The sequence below is a fragment of the Anopheles maculipalpis genome, chromosome 3RL (genome assembly GCF_943734695.1).
Source record: "Anopheles maculipalpis chromosome 3RL, idAnoMacuDA_375_x, whole genome shotgun sequence".
In the NCBI taxonomy this organism is placed as follows: Eukaryota; Metazoa; Arthropoda; class Insecta; order Diptera; family Culicidae; genus Anopheles; species Anopheles maculipalpis.
Window position 1 is genome coordinate 7,951,519 of NC_064872.1, and position 19,948 is coordinate 7,971,466.

General features: G+C 41.6%; 1 protein-coding gene across 2 annotated transcripts in view; it reads right to left on the reverse strand.

Annotated features, from left to right (window-relative positions):
- Positions 1-308: 308 nt before the first annotated feature.
- Positions 309-19,948, reverse strand: part of LOC126563852 (nitric oxide synthase) — a 53,278-nt gene continuing 33,638 nt past the window's right edge. Inside the window, exons 5-20 of one of the 2 annotated variants that reach the window (XM_050220628.1) lie at positions 19,707-19,848; positions 19,261-19,575; positions 18,997-19,178; positions 18,817-18,931; positions 18,098-18,192; positions 12,798-12,942; positions 7,102-7,206; positions 4,944-4,982; positions 4,392-4,799; positions 4,071-4,325; positions 3,418-3,565; positions 3,175-3,344; positions 2,671-3,102; positions 2,470-2,607; positions 2,210-2,401; positions 309-416 (exon numbers count right to left, since the gene is read on the reverse strand). In XM_050220628.1, coding sequence (XP_050076585.1) covers positions 309-416; positions 2,210-2,401; positions 2,470-2,607; positions 2,671-3,102; positions 3,175-3,344; positions 3,418-3,565; positions 4,071-4,325; positions 4,392-4,799; positions 4,944-4,982; positions 7,102-7,206; positions 12,798-12,942; positions 18,098-18,192; positions 18,817-18,931; positions 18,997-19,178; positions 19,261-19,575; positions 19,707-19,848 — 2,989 coding nt within the window. The remainder of the gene's footprint in view (positions 417-2,209; positions 2,402-2,469; positions 2,608-2,670; positions 3,103-3,174; positions 3,345-3,417; positions 3,566-4,070; positions 4,326-4,391; positions 4,800-4,943; positions 4,983-7,101; positions 7,207-12,797; positions 12,943-18,097; positions 18,193-18,816; positions 18,932-18,996; positions 19,179-19,260; positions 19,576-19,706; positions 19,849-19,948) is intronic. The other variant, XM_050220629.1, reaches the window with a different exon arrangement.

Below are 19,948 nucleotides of genomic sequence, written 5' to 3' on the forward strand. Positions count from 1 at the left end.
ACGTCCTAACAAACATACACGAACAATCTTTTTCTTCATTCCTTTCGCTATAGATTCGTTGCGATTTAGTGGTGTTTTAAGATTGGAACAAACATTTCCATTAATTTGTCTCGATTAAAGCAACGCAAACCACCATCATTCGCAATTCGCATTCACGTGTCATTTGTTGTAAAATGGAAACGTTTTTCACTTATATTCTAACACTTATTTCTTGTTTCGTTTTGCAGTATGTATGTTTGTGCGTCTTATCTCGAGGAGCAAAACTTGTCCCCTTGGTAGGATAAACTGTGCTGCGAAACGAATGAAGCTTACGGCTGAGAAGCCATACGAATGCGGGCAGTTGCACGTGACTTGTTGTGGATCTCGGCCGTTCGCAGTGTGATGCCAAAAATATCTTCGTGATAACGATTTTCGTCCTGGAAAAAAGATGGAAAGGATGTATTAGGATTCGCTAAACAACTTTTACAGAACTCATGAGAATAATTTTTACTAAAAAATCCTACAAATCCAATGACTATCTAATAGTGGTAGTGAGCTCGAGGGCTACAATGCAGACTCTACTTAATAAACTGAGGATTCTGAGCCGGTTCAGTCCTCAATAGGTAGCACTACCCTCAAAAAGCATGGTAGGTGCTCAGAAAATAGTCGTGCCTTACATTTGAAGTACAGCCTACACTAGGCAGCCCTTTCATAACTTTTAAGTTCTGTCTTCACTCTGTAGTTCTTTCCTCATTTTGAAGCCATTTTGACTATACAACCTATCCGAGCCAGCACGAGAGCTATTCGCTCTCAGTACGCGTTAAGCTACCAGGAAGCCAGGAGGGAGAAATTCTCAAAAGCTAGAAAGTAGTTCCCGATGGTGGCAGTTTCTTAGCCATGCCTGACTTTGCAGGATAATTTCAAAATATTTCTGAGATTTGCCTTCAAAACTGTATCACTACTTTGTCTCCCATTAGTGGTTTTTTTTTTATATCGACATAGTGCTTACTCCCGGAGAAGTATTGACGTCTTGAGATTGACCTAGATAAAACATTTGATAAAATACGACAGGTACTGGAGAGTGCATCGCACAAACAACTTTCTAAATTAGCCTTTCGTTCGTTTATTTGAAATGTTACATATTACAATAACATTTCTATAAGTCAACAACCTAACCGAAGGACCAATGCATCACCTGCAACGATCGATTGTTCTTCAGTTCGCCTTAGACTCCGTGCTCTTCCGTAAACAAACGCAGGCATTCAATCAGCCCGATCCCGACCTTAGAGATAGTGGGAAACCTTCACTCGGACAGAAGTACGTGATCGTAATGCTGCCAGTATCGATCACCACCCGATCAATCGACCTAGCGCCACGATCAAACCCCTGATCAAAGTGCAACCAAAGGTGCAACTGAGTGGGTCTCTATCACTGGGCGGATATCTTACAGTTCCTACCACTATTAATAGTACGTGCCAAAAGAAAGATGGAATGGAAAAGACATCAACCTCAACCGTGTGCTCATTTGAATGCAAGGGGATGATTGGAAGCGCGAAGTTTACGTCCGAGTTCAAACCCTGCTCAATGACGGTGCGGCGACAAAATGGTTCAATTATTACAACGAACTTGCAAATGGGAGATTGAATGGTTTGTGCGAACGGGTGTGTTGTTTGCTAATAAAATTTTATGACTCATTTAGCTAAATGGACTGGCTGTGGAGGAAGATTTATTGCCGGTGTTTACTTTAAGAGACTAATTGTTTTGAAATTGTTAAAGTATTTTGTTTTTGGAAAATTCTACAAACAAATAAATTATCTATTCCTCAATTTTCGATGGCGAATCGAGTTAGAATTACCCATCAAAGCTCAATCCGATCATTAAAATAAAAACATCCTCCTATCGCTAGCATCTAATCACACGAATGCAATTAACTGGCGTCTAGTCTCGGACATCCGATGGTGCACGATTGTAAACATTGCTATTAAAACTCCCATCCGTCTGACAAGGACACGTGGCATCGCTCATGTACGCAACGGACATACAAAACAAATTAAAAAAAACCTGCAAATCCTCATGCCACGAGTCTGGCTGGCACAATGCACCACAACGCTTTTGCATCAACATTCCTCACAGCTCATCTGTCACTTTAAACACACGGAAGATCCGCTCCGCACTGGATCATCATCACGACAGCAGCACCGATGAGACTGATCACGATCGCGCTACTTACCCGCAACGTTAGCATGTACTTCTCCATCTCGGTTTCTGTGCGCTTTTCACGCGTGGCCAATATCTTGCGCAGCGTCTGGTACACGTGCTCGGCCATGGTGACATCGCCACAGACGTAGATGTGTGCCTTTTCCTGGAGAATGAGCTCCGAGATGGATTCCGCTTCCTTGAGGGCGAGATCCTGCACGTAGGTCTGTTAGGGAAGGATAGAAATGTGTGATAAAGTTAAAGGCAATGATCAGACTATCTAACGAAACCAACCTTTGGAATGTTTTCCTCTCGCGAAAGAGCCAAAAATACTCGATCGAGAACTCCGTTCTGAACCATCTCTTCCTTTTCGTCTCGGTATAGGTCCACGTTCTTTGTACGACAGCCAAAGAAGAGCCATACCTTGGGAATCTGAGATAGAAAGCATTCTTGTTATCAACCTTGCAACTCTTCTTTGTATGCACTCCAACATACCTTACAGTCAACCATTTCCGTCTTAATGTGATCCCATTCTTGCCAGAATGAACGGAACGGTGCAATACCCGTCCCCGGTCCAATCAGAATGACCGGTTTGGTCGGATCCTTCGACATGTGGAACGATGGTGCACTACGCACAAACAGATAGATCTTATCGTCCGACTGCAAATTAGCCAAATAGTTCGAACAAACGCCATAATGTTCGGCACCTTCGCCATCCTCCGCCCGGTACGTTACGATGGCCACCGTGAGATGGATTTCGTTCGAGTACTTCCTCGGTGAGGAAGAGATCGAGTAGAAGCGTGGTTGCAGGGCATTCAACTGTGCGACAAAGACGGCTGCCGGTGGTCGGCAGGAAGGAAACTCTTCCAGCACCTCGAGCAGATGGGGTAGCTTCCAGTAGCGCCAATCTTCGTAGACTGAGGACTCCTTTATTTGCGGACAATGAAGAAGAGTTAACTTTATACAAGAAGACCTCCGGAACGATTTTGAACAACTCACATTAGCGAGCATTAGAAGCCTTTCCTCATCGGCCTTATCACCACAGCATGAAGCAAGGTAGGTGAGCAGTTGTCTGGTCGGTGGTGTAGTAATGTCCAAGAATCGTGTCAACAGCGTACGGAGCGTGCAGACAGGGAGTCGCTCATGAGGTTCCCAAGATTTGTAGACGCCTACCAGAAGATATGGGCACTTTGTTACTCTAGTTCTATGCTCACTTCTGACGCCTCGTCCAACAACTCTTACCATTTTGTGTTTGTTTTTCCTTCAAAACTTGCAGTTGCAGTACTTCATCAGGATCATTTACACCGGTCAAACGTTCAATAATTCCATCCACAATTTCTTTTCGATTTGCAGGGAAAATACCCACATGATCCCCTGGTTCGTAGTCGATCTGTTGAAGGTCATTAGGAAAACAGAAACTTCCGTTAGTTTGAGTTAGAATTTCGGGAGAAAAGCGAACCCTACAATTGTTCCTTTTGCGTTGTGTGTAAAGCTCTCTGGAGAAGAAACTTTGAGAGAGCTTTCATGGCACTCTTTGATAGTGAGTGACTTATAGGGTGATTTTAACGGTTTTTGGTAAGCATTTAGGGTTTTAATTTTCTATTTTAAATTGAATCTCATTTGATTACAAACAATGTACAAAACTGTACTGAAATATTTACATTTACTTAAAATGAAACAAAATTGTCTCACAGTTTTTGTCTAATAATAATGAAAACGCAACAAGTGAATTATTTGAATAATGAACACGTGGAAACTCAACTCACTCGGGTAACTCACTCTCCTGAAAGCTTCCAGTATCATTCGAATTCACCTAGGTGAGTTTTCCCAAGCAAAACAAACCCTCTTTTAAATCCCATCCATCCCTCCTCCTCCCTCCGCCCTCTCTCACTTACCCCTTCGGCCATAATTTCCACCAAAATCGTTGACCGCTCCGTACCGTTCATCTCGCAGTGCAGATTGATTGGATTCCGCTTCACCGAACATTCCATAGATTTCTTGTTGTGGAACTTGGACAGGGCCCGATCGAGCGACTCATACTCAGCAACCGGTGCATACCGGACCGTATTTTCCGACAGTTCGCTCTGCAGTGCAAAGGCCGCATCCGACAGTGTTTCCTCCGGATCGAGACAGAACGTTTCGCAGGCAATCTGAAAAGACGGAAGAAGCGGAATGTAATCCAACAAGTGAAATTCGTACGCACTAAACAATACTACCTTAAACACCTCCGGTGCCCACTTTCGAAACGCTTGCTCCTGGCCACAAATCTCATCACCCGTTGCCATTTTCATCAGCCGCTCGCCGCCCAGCTCACCAAGTATGTTGTCGATGTACTTACCGAAGGCGCAAAAATTCGGATAAGCGGACGAACCGAGAGCAAACACCGCAAACCGTACGTTTGATAGGGGGCCAAACGTTTCCTCGGACAGGGTGTCCGTGGTTGAGCCGCGCAGGGAATCGAGTCGGTCAATTTTACGACCACCCATGGGACCGAATTTGCCGAGGTCGCTGCGAGAGTTGGCCTTTATGAAGGATTTGGAGGATGCGGCAATCGTTAGTTCGCTGTGGGCCTGATGGTGACCACTCTCGTGTAGCTTCATCGCGTACAGATCTTGGGCGAAAAGCTGACAAAAGGGAATATCAAATGTTTTATTATAGTTTTTCGAGTACAATTTAAGTAATTCAATAAATTTCCAAATTAATTCTTCCAATATCGAGAACTAATCAGATCTTATTCCACGCTTGATTGCGCTTCTTCATTTACTGACCATTTTCTTCTTTCTCATCTCCAACAGTTTCTTAAAAAGCTGAAAAGTGAAATGTGGAAATAAAAAAGGTGAATAATAAAAAAAATTCTCATTTTACATCACGAACCCATCCATTAAGCTTTCTCGCCCTGCAGAAGCTTGTTAGTCACACAGAATCAGGCTGTTAGTGTGTGTGTTTAAATGGTTAGTCGTTAATTTGTTTAATGAAGACACGTGTTTCAAACGCTTTAGTGCTTGATTTCTTCATTCCGTCTACTCTCAGGACACGAGTGGAGATGCCAACTAAGACGTGCCAATATGAAGATGCCTCCTAATGGATATCATAATACCAAGCAAGCACCTCAAACACAACGATGACATTTCATAAATAAAGATGAATAAACTCTGCCCCTAACGCTTGAAATGATGATGGCACGCTCACACCGGTGGTGATGAAGTTGTTTTTACTTTTCGTTCTTTCAAGTCGCGAAAACAAGCGTACGGTCCTGTCCGGATGCTTGCGTTATTGTGAGGAATCTTGCCTCCGAAGCTTTACTCTTTGTTTGGTAATAAATGACACATCCTTTTTGACGTGTTGTTCGGTGGCTTTACTTTGTCGTACGCAACAAACGGCGCACCAGCGCCGTTGGTAGCCAACTTATGTGTATGATGTTAAACCACTCTGGCTGAAGATGTGTGATTGTTTGGATTTTTGGGGGCATTGCTCAATTCATTATGCATTCAGCACAACAGCGTGGGAAGTGGTTTAAAGGAGGGTTTTGTGTCAGTGTGTGTGTGTGCAAGAAAAGTGAAACGAAACGAGCGTTAATGAAAATATAATTTGTACAATCTCACGCTCAACAAGGTGCCGGCGGTTCTCGTTGATTTGTGTTTCTGCCAGTCAGTTTTGACAGCATATTTTAATGATAGTGTATCTTGAGCTATCTTTCTTGCTTTGTTTGATGATAGTGAGTAGGTTGTTTGGGGTTAGTGTTTCATTGGATGATCAACTTATGCAGCAATAATTCATATTTCGATGACTGGAAGAGCTCATTTATATTACTGAATTTATTTAGTGAAAACTCAGTGCACAACCGAACTAAGCGTATTCCTATAGTTTTTTTTATAAAAAAAAAGAACAATTTAATTTCCTATTCATATTAATTTCCTTTGTAACACTCTACAAATCTTTACGAATTCTACGTTTTTTTACACGTTCTTCTTTATGATCTTCTAGCATAAAATATGTTTCTTGCATATTAAAAGGTCATATACCAAAAATTTTCACAAAAAATACTCAACCGGGAGTGACGACTAAAAATACTACTTATATTTATGGTGGATTTTTCAATGTAGATTTTTCTTTTCCCCAAAGAATTTTCACCAAATTTTTGGAAAAAAATATCCTGTTGCAATAGTAGATGATTTTATTCAAATGTGCGATAGCATATTTCATAATTATTGTCATGCATTTCGTTAAGATTTTATACTACTCTCAAAACGTGGGTGTTCATATAGTGACAGTTAGCACTGTTTAGCCACTAAACTCTCAGTAAAATTTGCTAGAAAACTCCAAAAAAAACCATAAGCTACAAGCACGAACAATACGATTAGAACGATCCTTTTCACCAAAAATCCTTTAATTGGGCTGTGGTTACAAATAATTCATTCTTGCCCAACTGGTACGAAGAATATTTGGCCACAAAGAGGAATGCAGCCAAAATGCTTCCTTCTTAGCTTCATTCTAAGGATCATTGAGGGTTCGTTGTTGCCTTTTGCTTACCAACATTCCTACCTTCCAACCGATCCCAATTCCTCAGCTCAAAAGTTAAACTTCATTGAATTGCCCCCCAGTTACTCGCCTACGGTTGTCGATTCCGCCGGGATGCGTACCACAAAGTCAAGACCATTTCTGCTTGGAAAATGGTAATGTTGGCACATGCTCTTACAAAACCAGCATTAAGAAGAACGAGCGACAGAACACGACCGTTTCTGCTAATTTGAGGTTACTTTATACATCGAAAGTGTGGTTAATTAAACACCCTCGATCGAAAGCTCGCTCCTTAATGTACCCGACCACCGTACCCAGCTATTAGTCGTTAGTTTGTCGACGATATAAGAACACCACACGTTAGCCACGCCGTTAGTCACGAGGACGGGATTGTAGTACGTAACTTACCTCGCCATTTTCCGGTGGATCCCCATTGCCGAACGTGGAGGCAACCACCAGCAGTAACGCTTCGTGTTCGATTGATGAGATGTCGTAATCCGACATGCAGTAGATCTGTAAATGGGGAAAAGCAAAACACACGTGGGTGAGAAAATGAAAGAACCACAGCAAAGAGCAGAAGAAGACCAAATGAATACAAGGAAATGAACATGTTAGCCCATCGGTTTTGGGGTTTTGTGAGTGGGTTTGGCAACATAAATTACGCCCGAACAATAAATATTCTCTATTTCCACGGGTTTTCGGGGGGGGGGGGGGGGGGGGGGCCCAATTTTCGTCGACGATTTGTGACGCTGTAGTTAGGTATTACGTGAAGCGGAAAATGTTCTGCTCGATTGAAATTCGGCCCCCCCGCCGAAAACGGTGGTTGGTGGGTGGTTAAGCGTTTGACTAAGATTGCTTCATTTCGGGTTTTTCCGTCGACCACGGAAGGAAAAACTGATGATTGTTTTGGTTTGCTGGATGTGCTATTATTGGAGCAATCCATTTGCAACCAAACCCTTTTGTCGTTGGCTTATCATCATTACGTTGTTGATGAATTTTTGGTTTAGCGCAGATTGCGAAAGGAAATTGGAAGGAAAGCAAACCTGTTTGATTAGTTTTTTGTTGTGTTGTATGCGCAAGAGTAAAACGGAAAAATTAAAGAAGTATCTCATAAATGATTTTTCTAAATAATAAAATTATTATTATGATACTCAAGCTCGAAAGGCTACAGTACCGCTGTCTTAGACTCGCACTAGGGAGCATGAAATCTACACACAACATGTCCCTAGAAGTGATGACCGGAGTGATGCCGCTCAAACTACGTTTTGAAATGCTGTCGCTTCGCCTTCTAGTCCGTTGTTCAGTATCAAATCCCTTGATAATAGAAAATTTTGAAGCGCTTATAGAGACAGGTTCTAAGAGCAAAATCCTCAAGATTTATGAAGATTTTGTTGCCCTACAAGTGCATCCTAGCGCTCCACAGGCATTAAATCGTGCTGCCCTTCCTGAGAACTACAGTTCCATTTTAAAAACAGATTCCTCGATGCGCGAGGAAATTAAGACCATACCTAATGATCTTCGCCCGAGGGTAGTTCCGGGTATTTTCATGAATAAGTATGGTCATTTAGACCAAATAAGCCAGTACTACACTGATGGATCATCCTCTGAGGAGGGCACTGGCTTCGGTGTTTTTAGCGAGTTCACCGAGGCATTTTTCAAATTGAGGCAGCCATGTAGTGTTTACACCGCAGAGCTAGCCGCAATCTTGTACGCACTATCCATGATAGCAGCGAGACCTTCGGACCAGTACTTCATCTTCACTGATAGCCTTAGTGCTATTGAAGCTCTGAGATCTCCGAAGGCTGTTAAGAGTCAGGATTTCCTCACCATCAAAATCATTGAACTGCTTGGCTCAATGTTCGATAAGGCGTATAAGATCTCGCTTATTTGGGTCCCTTCTCATTGTGGAATCCCCGGCAATGAAAAGGCAGACTCACTGGCCAAAACAGGCGTCCAAGAAGGCGCTTTTTACGACCGACCGATCTCGGCCCAGGAGTTCCTTCGTTTCCCACAGCAACTTTTCCTGTCTCGCTGGCAGAGCATGTGGGAGGCGGATGAACTCGGGCGTTTTCTTTTCTCGATCTCTCCGCAAGTGTCCCTGCGGCCTTGGTTCGATGGGCTCTCTGTAGACCGGGCATTCATACGAATGATGTCTCGACTGATGTCGAATCATTTTGCGTTGAATGCTCATCTACAGCGTATAACTCTGGCTCAGACAAAAGTGTGTGGCTGCGGTGACGGATTCCACGATGTGGATCACCTTCTGTGGTCCTGCGTGGAATTTGAAACCGCAAGACCCTCCTTGTTGAGCGCAGTCGAGAATGTCGGCAGACGACCGGGTACAGAAATCAGAGAAGTGTTGGCTACCAGGGACCTCCTCTACATGAGGATCATTTACCGATTCGCCAGAGACAACGGTCTTGTCCTATGATTCCACATCCCAAGTATCCTTCCAATCCTTATTCGTATTCCCCAATTCCTTTTTTGTTAAATGTTGTGTTGTCTATGTTTTAAATGTATTTTTTGTAGTGCCACGGGTGATCCGATGTCTGGGCAACAGCACTCGAGGGTGATTCCAACACTGCCGTAAAAGGGAGGCAGGCGTTGTTGAAAGTGCAGTGTTCTCCACTCCAGTCCAGTGGAGTTGGAGTGGAGTCCAGTTGGCACATTGAGTTTGACAGCGTTGGCGTCGGGTTCGGGGTGTTTGGCGGGCTCAGTCTCGAGAGTAGTGAAGTCGCTTTCGCTGCTGCGGGATAGAGCTTGTCGATCATCCTTTGATTGGACGTTGACTAGATTGAGCTTGGAATGTCATTGCTGGAATGCACTGGAGAGCACTGTACGCAGACAAATAAATGTTCGTGCTGTCTTAACGATGTTTATTTGTTCGTTACAGTCCAGACCATAACAAAATGATCAACAATAGATCAGCCACAACACCACAATAGCCGGAATTCGGATGCAACCAACCACCATCATTACAATAGCCACCGCAATAGAACCGGACCATCATCCACGAATACATCATCATCATCATCATCATCATCATCATCATCATCATCAGCATCATCAACACCATCACCACAACCATCCACAACCGAGTATGCCCGGGATAAGGCAAATAATAGGGAGGAAATGCCTTATCAATATGATTGTATTTTTTTTTTTTTCAACACAAGCGGTGTTGACAATACGGCACTGGACCGTCATTATTAATTATAAATAAATAAAAATTATTATTATTTTGAAAAAGCAAACTTGTTATCGCAGAGCTTTAGGATTTGTAGTCAGAGTTTTGTCCAAAAAATAAACTTTAAAGAAATTATAGTCCAAACTATTTTTGTAAGAAAAGAATTGCATGTCGCCTTAGCATATCTTAAGCTATGTTTAAGCTATGTTTAGTTAACTTTCAAACGAAAACACAAGGAAAATCGTAGAATTATTATTTGGCAAACATGAAATGAATAAAAAGTATTCTAAACGGAGCATTTTAATACAAACATGATGTAGAAAACAGCTACACCGTAAAATCATTCATCCGCAAAAACAAACAACTGATTCCCAATGGTCTGAAAAGTAGTAAACAAAAACAGAACACTCAAAAGAACATTCAAAAACCCATCAACCTACCCAACCTAATCCCATCAGAGTACTGTCTGCGGTTATGTCTAGCAGATAGCCAAATGTGTGCTGTTCATTAAAGAAGCAAAATATTTATCCAAAAACCCCATTTCTCTCTCACATCAAAAAGCTCATCCGAAACGTGCTGCTGTAAGCCAAAAATAATGCGTTTTAAAGACACGTTGCCTGTTGCCCGATACTTCCTGCTAGCTGATTGTTGTTTTACGTTTCAAAAACGAACTTACCGGGAATGGCAACTACAAACATTTAAAGTGAAAATCTTGATATCAGCACACAGAACATACATAAATTGAATTTTGGGAAGCAATGTGCCTAGCAGCTGAGCTGAAGCTAAGTGCATCCCTTTTGCTCCAGAATCACGCAACGTGTTTGGTGCCCCAAGGAGTAACGGAGTGTTTTAGAAAGGGGACGACGAGGGAAAGGATACGAAAAGCATAGCTGATAATGGAAATAGTGGAAAATAGTGCCGGGATGATAGTGACGTTCTCGCAGCATGGGAATATAAAATTTTCAACTCCTTCCGTTCTGCTGGAGATCTGGGGCCAAAGAAACCTTAGGGAGGCGGAGAGGTTTTCGGCGAAATGCGATGAGTTGGCTAATTCTTTACCGTGTTCCCATCATCCGAAGAACGTAAACAAGCTTTAACGTCAACATAAACCGAAACCCGTTCGTCCTCAAACACATTCACTCCTTTTGCTGCGTGTGTTGCTGTTTAGTGTTTGCCACATTTACAGGACCGTCCTCCTGCAGGATCCTTGAAAGGAGAGCATGGAGCGTACAAGGAAAACATGCAACACGTTTCGCTACCTTTACTACGAGCAGCGAGCGATTGAAACTGTTTAAATTGTCCCAAAAACGTAGTGCTCGGTACGCTTCGGATGGTAAGAACACCTTCCGTGCGTTCATGTTGGTGTACATCTTTGAGAGCTTTTTTGAGGAGGAAAAGTATGACTCAGTTGAAAAAAAAACACTATCATCAGTGCGTTCTGAAGTGAAGCGTTCTCACTGCCAAAGGTGAAGTCCCTGTACTCCAGATCGCTTCTGGGAATGTGCGAAAAAAGAAAACCGTTTGCTTGAACATTGCTCTGGAGGGAGTCTCAAGAAGATGTTATTGTAAGCATACTTGGCATAGCTTGGCTAGCATCAAGAATGCTTCTTCAACGTTTTACGCTTATGCATCCAACGCGAGAAAACAGTGCACGACAGCAGATGGGATGGATAAACGAAAACCCGTTCCTAGCCCGTTTGCGTGTTGCTGCTTGCGAGGGAACTCTTTTTAAAAAATGGAATCCTCGTTGAGATAATTCAATTATTTCCTTCTCGGTTACCTGTTGTTGCGCGGTTCGTGTTGTCGTCATCGTCGTTATTGTTATTGATGGCATGATGCGACACAATGGGTGTAAGGTTGTGCGTGTGTTTGAATTGTACTACGAATAATCATGTTTTAGGAGAATCGATAAACGAGTTATGAGTTTTGCTAAAATTTCTACAATTCGTATCTTTTTACATTTTTCCTATGTATAGAGAGTTAGAGTTCTTCTCCATCATTGTGCAACAAATTTATCTTCGTTTTTTATCTTCTTGTTCTTCTTATTCCTCTTCTCTACTTCTATCAAATTTTCTTCATTTACTTCTCCTTCTTTTCTGCTTCTTCTTATTTGTTACTGTAATAAGGTTTTTTTTCCTGAGAAATAAGTAGGTTTAACGTATTACTATATTCAGGTACTTAATTTTCTATTTTTCTAATCTTTTCTTGTATTACCAATTTTTGACTTTTTTCTATGCTTTTTTACTATGTTTCAAGTTATTCTAAACTTTTCGCGTGTTCTTTTTTCTCTTTTTATAATATGTTTTCTCTCTTTCAGGACGAGTGAGTAGTCTTCTATAGATCATATATATGTACATATCGGAATTGGAAAATATATATATACATACATATATTCTTAAAAAGCATATAGGTCCAGCCTTAGTAAGAGTTTAAAGCATCTTTAATAAAATTTTGAGACAAATGGATATGATATAATGGAGAGCAAAATAGACGATCTTATAGGTGAGTTAAACTGATAAGAAACTTGACAATTGTTGCACACGTCTACAGTATCTAAGCGCACGTTACTTTAAAAACCAACTTTCACATGGAAAAGGTTCAAAAATGCTTTGGACAAAATTTCCATCATGCTCCTTTCTCATCTCCTTCAATCAGTCTACCAATCAATCTACCAATCTACATCCGGCGATATCCCCAATGCAACCGATTAGTAAACATGATTCCGTCTCAATCCCCAACGAGATAACCTTCGGGATAAGATTATCCATTCCGGCACGTACACCAGACCAGTTCATGGCACTATTTTCGAACCGGATCAACGTGTCCAGCTTTCTTTCCAATCATCCGTAGCCCGAAATTGGCTCACAGTGTCCATGCCCAGCAAGTGGATAGACGTACGGCAATCAAACGGACTTACCTGTGCGTTGAACGCGTGGCCAAGCAGTTCCACCAGCTGACGAGCGTACTGTTCCGACCGGCCAGTTTCCGTCGCGTACAGTACCGTCGCCTTGATTCGACGGGACAGAGCGCGTCCGAACAGTTTCGATGTAAATTTGACAGCTCTGGAAAGAAATGGAAAAACGAGAAGGTTTACACTCTGTGATCGTTCTCTGGTAGAGAGGTTCTGGTTCGTGGAAAATCAGAAGTTAAGGGGCAAAAAAAGCTAGAACGACAGCGCATAGGAAGCTAGTACGAAGAACGGGTAAAGTAAAACCAATGCAGTTAAAGGCAGTACATCTCCAGCACGGACACGTCGACTGTTCTGCAGGCACGTCTCGGATGGTCTTGTCACCATACTTTTTTCCCTATTTCTTTCCACGAACACGGATGTGCAGTTTAGTGCAGCAGATGCCATATGCGATTGTTGGAAAAGTTTGCCTTCGTTTTTTGTTTTGTTTTGCTCCACAGCCATCCATCATCAAAGTGTGTAAAACGAATCTGCACCAGAGAAAGTGTGTTGAACGTAATTCTTTTTCCACTGCTTCAGTTGTTTTTCTTTAGAGATTTAGAAAAGAAAACAGACGATTTTTACCAACAGAAATGCCATGCATAACGGCACAAGGATGGGATTGTGTTGAAGATATGTGCTAGAACGTCGGAGTTAGACAGCATTTATTTATGCTTCAAACGTTTAGACTTTCGTTGAGAGCATTTGATTCGCAGATTATTTGGAGACAGATATCCTGCGAAGATAGAGGACACTTTTTAGAACACTAAACGCGATTTGGATGATATTAGAGAGGGTCGTAAAAACCGTTTTAAAATTTTCCTAAGTGTGGATTAATGTCAAATAGACTGCATCTGATGCTTCAATTTTAAGACGGGTTTTAAACATTTGAATCCCTGAGAAAAATCCTCTTCAATGTAGTTTGGCTATTCAAAGAATAATTTTCGTTAAACGATGCACGTTAACGTTACCAATTTGTCCTAGCTCACATTCCCTACTTCACAAGCGCGCGCCATTTTGTTAACCTTCTTTTCCCACTATTTTCCATCAAGCAATGTTTGTCCCCGCCGTCACCCGAAATGGTCATTGAATTTGATTATTATGACATTTTTATTGGTTTCACTTTTGACCGTTTTTCCTTACGAGCGTATAAAAGCCATTCCGTCTCAACTGGATGGAGCGCAAACAAAAACAAGAAGAAAAAAAGTCGAAAAGAACTTTGAAGATGAAGTGGGATAAGAAAAACGGCGGAAAGAGGAAGAAAAAAATAAATGTATCTCCCCAAAAAATTGCCAACTCCATTCAATCGTGTCCAGAAAAGTGAACGATTTTCCCGCTCTCTTCTATAAAGGAAACGACGTCCCCAGCCGGGAACCGACGCACTGCGAGAACCGGCTGTCGTCCGTCCCTGGTTCTATTTCAATGTCAGACTTCAAACTGTCGCCTGCCAAACCTCCCAATGGGAGAAGGAAAGAAGGTCAGCAAGTTTGGCCCGAGATCTCGTTCGCTGCAGAATGCGAAACGAACGGTGAATGGTGCAAATTGGCTGTTATGTTAGCAATTTGATGATGATGGCAGTAACATGGCCATAGGAGCATGAAGTACTTCCTGTTCAACATGGTGTTGTTTTTTTTTTCGCTTTACAAAATGTCCTTTGATTTCCACTTGGTTTTTTTCGTTACTCATGTCTGCGTTTGTCGAGTTCACAAGTTTGGAAGGTTCGCGTTCTAATGTAGAGTGATTTCCATTCATTCATGACCAGGGTAGATTAGTTTGCTTTTACACTTGTTTTTTTTCCGCGGGTTCAACGTCAACTAATGATAACACGGAACGTGGAACGCAGCGTAAAACAGGTGGTTGTATGTGGTGGTGCTGTATTGGGCGGCATTGGACGGAGATGAAGCTTTAAAATGGCGTTTGGTAGTGATGTACCGTGGATGTTATTTTTATGGCGGTTATTAAACTGTCCATTAGGTGCAAGTATTAAGTGATCGTAGCCGGAAAATGAGCCGGGAGTTTGTGCACGTCGTTGCTTCCGTTAATACGTTGGCAGTGGGAAAACACGTCCTTGTAGGTAAATCTTTTTAATCGCATTGTATGCAGCCGTGAACCACACGTATCGAAAAATTATTCTTAAAATCAATTAACTAGTAAAAATTTCAAAATTCATGAGGTTTGATTAATGTTACATTTTTGAATGCATTATAGTTTACAAAAAAAAAATCCATGACAAAACTCATAGGGCATTTTTAAAATTATTTCTATTATTTTTATGTAGTTTCGTGTGTCTAATTTTATAGATTGGTGTTTGACAAGTTATACTATTAGTCTTGTAGATTTTTGTCGTCCTTTTTTCTCTTACTTAAGAATGAGTTGAATTATATAATTATTGAATTATTCAATACTTTGCTCAATTTTCAACACTTGCATCGTTTATTCAATTGTTTGATTTATTTTATTTTATTTCTTTTTTTTACTTGTCTTTTTTCACACAATGTACTATATTTTCAAAGCACTAGAGCTAAAATTTCACTTGTATAATAATGTTCTATATTCGTTTACGAAACCTCAACGATAGCTCCCAACAATGCGCCAAATCAAGTTCAATCAAAACGTTCCTTTCCATCCAATTTTTCAAACCCCTATTTCAGAGAAAACTCAACAGCGCGAGAAAAATAATGTGCCAAAATCAAACGATTGTTCCTGTAAAACCTATTGCTTTCCGTTGGCGAGCAAAACACCATCCACCGTAGCCTCACGCCCGAAAATTTCACTCAAATATCACAAAAAAACTTTCACGATCAGCTCAGCTAGAAAAGGAAACTAGAAAGCGTTCACCTGCTGCCGCAACAGGATGGTCCGATACAGATTCGCAGCTTGCTATTACAGCTGGCGAACCTAAAACCAATCGTTAGCTAATGCCTGCTCACCTTTCACGCTAGTTTTCTGCTCGCTCGGTGTGTTTTGGTATTTTATGTTGTTGTGCGGCGTACACCGAGAGCAGTAGGAGCAGCAGCGAAAAGCTGCAGCTGACAAAACCGTTGCTCATGAACGTTTTAGATTGAAAATTTATTGAACCAAGCTGGGAGTCGATGTAAAAGAGGACTGTTTGGATGGGGCCAAAAGTGCAGTTACACTCAACGCATTTCCATTAGCGGGAAGAGTTTGCAAATATTTATTGGCAAATTTGGAATAGTTGGTCGGTGCCGTTTGGATCCGATGGAAAGGCGCACTAGAAAGGAAAAGTTAGAAACTAGTTGCAAGGATTGATTGGGAATTATTCAACACGATGTAGGTTGTTAATACTAGTCATTGAGCTTTTTTGCAACACTTGGAATAAAGTAATAAATTAATATTTAAGCAAAAGAAACGCAATCTCCATAAAACGCTATCAACAAACTGTTGATTTCACTTAACATCACAAGCTCAACAGCGCATTCGTACCGCAATAATCAAATATCGATGAAAAATGCATGAACTTTGATGTTCACACATGCGATCCATATGTGGTGGAACCCTTCGCTTCTCTCTGGAATATGATTTCCCCAAAATTTGAATTTCATGCCTTCTTTCTACCCGTCCATTGACTGTGCGTGTGGCTGGGTGTGAAGCCCGGGAACGAAAACAAGTTGAATTAAACCAAAACCGGCACGATGATGTGGCTGATGCGCCAGGAAAGAATAATTTTCCTTACTGCCAAAACTGCCGAGTCTGTCGATGGCAGCTTCCCCGAACGAGATTGATGTACCGTGCCAGATGGAAACGGGCACAAAAAATGAAGCCAAACCAGCGATCGATTCTGATTCTGTGGTACGATGATTGGACTATTAAATTTATGACTTTTTCCGATTTTCCCGTCTCGTTGCACTTTGATTTCAAGCTTGCTTTTGCAAAGCAGAATGTCTTCCTGTCGATTTTGCGTACTGTGAATCGCGTGGTCAATGGGTTGGCAGACCATTTTTCGGCGACACAATCCACGGTTCGTTTGATGTTGAACTGTGTGTGCGGGTTCGGGTGCGTTTCGAGCAAGAAATGAACTGCTGGGAGCAAATTAACTCTGTCTACGCAGTTGAACTACTTCCTTTAGTTCGTTGGGTGTTTCCATTCAATCGGATCTAATTGCGGGTGGTGATTTTGTTTCCTCGGCTCAACGATCACTATCGAGGCGGATAGGTTGCAATACGAAGCAGAAGATTCAATAATGGGGAAGCAATTTTAGTTTTATTAATCATTCGTTTAGTAGAATAAGTTCCGATCTCACTTCAATGAATGAGCTGTAATTCGTGGCTATCACAAAAATTAATATTTCACAGCTTACGGAGAGAATGTTCATCAGGACATTCTTTAGCTTACTTTCAACAAATTTATTTTAAATAAAGATCAGTAAAACCGAGTATGCCCAGGATAAGGCAAGGAATAAGGAGGAAATGCCTTTTAAATATGAATATCGGATTTGTTCAACACAAGCGGTGTGAACAATACGGCACTGGACCGTCATAATTAATTATAAATAAATAAATAAAGATCAGTAGAACCTTCATAATTTGGAAAAGTCCCTCGTTACTCCAAAAATTGAAGTTGAATTTAAAAAAGAAAAACTCTTCACGCACAGTGATAAAACATGTGTCAATTCCAACAGTAATTAGCTACCGTTTAGTGAAACCACTCAAAAAGTGACCCACAATTCCAATAACATCTTGTTAAAGACCTTTCCTTTTTGTGTGCAACACAAAAACTTCACTGTTTTACTTTAAAAAAAAGCAACTCGAAAGAGAAAATCGAAACGAAAATACCAAAAAGGAAAAACATTTTCCAACAAAAGGTTGATTGTTTCGTGGGCCCTTTTTCTTCTCTTGGGTATTTTCACTATTCCTTGAAGAAAACTCATTGTAGAGGAAAAAAAACCACCGAAAACCTTCAAGTAAAGCGTGTTCATGTATCGTTCATCGTGGCGCTCAATTGATGACTCCATTTTTATTGTATCCATTTGCTAGTGGCTGCCTGGATTATATAGGATTATATCTGCTGGACGGAAAAATGATCATTTTGCGTGGTTTGATGATTCATATCCTGTTTTGTTTCGTATCCTTTCTTCTTTTCAATTATCTTTAATACGTGTTAGGAAATGGTTCGTTACAAACCATTTGAGACGAAGCGAAGCAAATGGATATTAGATCATAATGAATTGAAAATTATCTTCATTCGATAAGAGAGACATTATGTTGGGTCTGTATTTAATATTTGTAGAGATAGAAAAATGTGATCCTTACCTAGCTATTTGCTTGAAGTTGAACTTTCGGCGAGGTTTCTTGTTCTTCGCCGAATCTCGTCCCTTCTTCCAGATGTGCGTTTTCATAGCCGATTCCTGTGCAATTTAAAGTTTTGAAAACAGCGAATTTTTTAGTCATCATTTCAAAATGGTCAGGCTTAGAAAAGTGTCCGTTGTAGATAATAAAAATCCCTTTGGGGCAAAATTTAACTTAACCAAAATATAGATAAGCATGAAATCATGTTCTGCTTGAAAAAGGAATTTGAGTCCCACTTTGCTGTTTTTTTTCTTGCTATCGATCTGTATCCAGAAATAGAATTAAAATGGTTACAACCCAGGGATCATGTTACTAGCGATTGTAGAAAAAGTTTTCTCGCATTGATTCGTTACCTATTATTTCTATGTCATCTCCCAATGGGATGGGAAAAATGGGAATGGGAAAAATGTTAGGAACGTGTTTAAATAATCAAATCCCTGAATGCCCTGGGGACTTGAAGAAACTTTAAGTAAGGAAAAAAAACTTTAAACCTTTTAGAACCCGCAAAAAAGATTGTTTCAGAAAAACAATTTTTGTGTACTCAACTTTCTACTCAACAAAAGACTAAACCCTCTTATATCTCAATCGGTCGTGTATGGAAACCAAGCGTTAATTTATGACTTGTAATAAAACCGATACAATTTATGGTCAATGTTCAATTCACCGCCACCGATTCTACTCACCTGATACTCGAACGATGGTCGCAGATAGTAGACGGCCATTTCCTGATGAAACACCGGCGTTACCGAGGCTGACATTGGCGGCACTATCCATATCCAATCGGCCGGACAACCATTCCTATGGACGAGAAAGCATACGAATGGGTATGAGAGGACTTCCATCATCACGATTGAACCAAGTACCTCAGCTTGGTTTCGTTCTCAAAGTGTTTCATGAAGCTTTCGCTGGCCGTGTGATGATCGACGATGGTAATATTGCGGCTCTGGAACGAGTGCAGCACGGCAATATTAATCTCCACCAGCGCTTTATCCTTCCACAGGGAGGTTGGATTTCGTGTGTCCAGTCCCATCTTGATAGCGATTGGCTGAGAGGCGTAAAACAAAAAGAAGTTTATCGTGTGTTTTGTGCAAAGCGCTAAAAGTGTGCGTGTTACGCGGATTGCCTACCTCCAGGAGGTTTCGACGATTAGCATCGCACAGATTGCGACAACCGATCTCCGTCGACATGTACCAACCGCTGAATGCCGTCGCCGTAAACTGGATGCCACCACAATCGAACAGCATCGATGATACCATCGGCACCGCGTACCATCGCAGGTTGAGCTCGGCAAACCACTTAAACTGTGGATGACTAAGCGGCACCTCCAGGATCAGCTCGGGCGGGTAGTCAAAGTAGTCCGGATCGTGACCGTTTGCTGACACGACCAGCGGTAGGATGTCCCACTCGGTCCGCTTGCTCTTCCAGCCGAGCTTAAGGCAAAACTGAGATCAAACGGAAGAAAGTACAGGGAAGAGAGCAAGAAACAAAACCAAAAAGAGGCCAAGAAAGAGATGAGAAAGAGTGAGCCACCGTCACGTGCAGCAGGGTGAGCGCTATGGGTTCGATTTCATACATCAGTAAACTCGACATTGGCCGGATCACCGATAATTTTACCGTCTGCATTCTTATAGCCGGCGTACGAGATAATCTGATTGTTCCAGATGCGGTAGTCGTGCTTGCCGTCCGTTCGCTGTGGAAAAATGGTGATGGCCGATCTGTGAAGATATCGGGAGGGGTGGGCGTGAGAAGGAGCGATGAAACGGATCAGACGACTTTATTGTGGCCTCTTGAAAGCGGGCAGGCTTACGTGGGTAT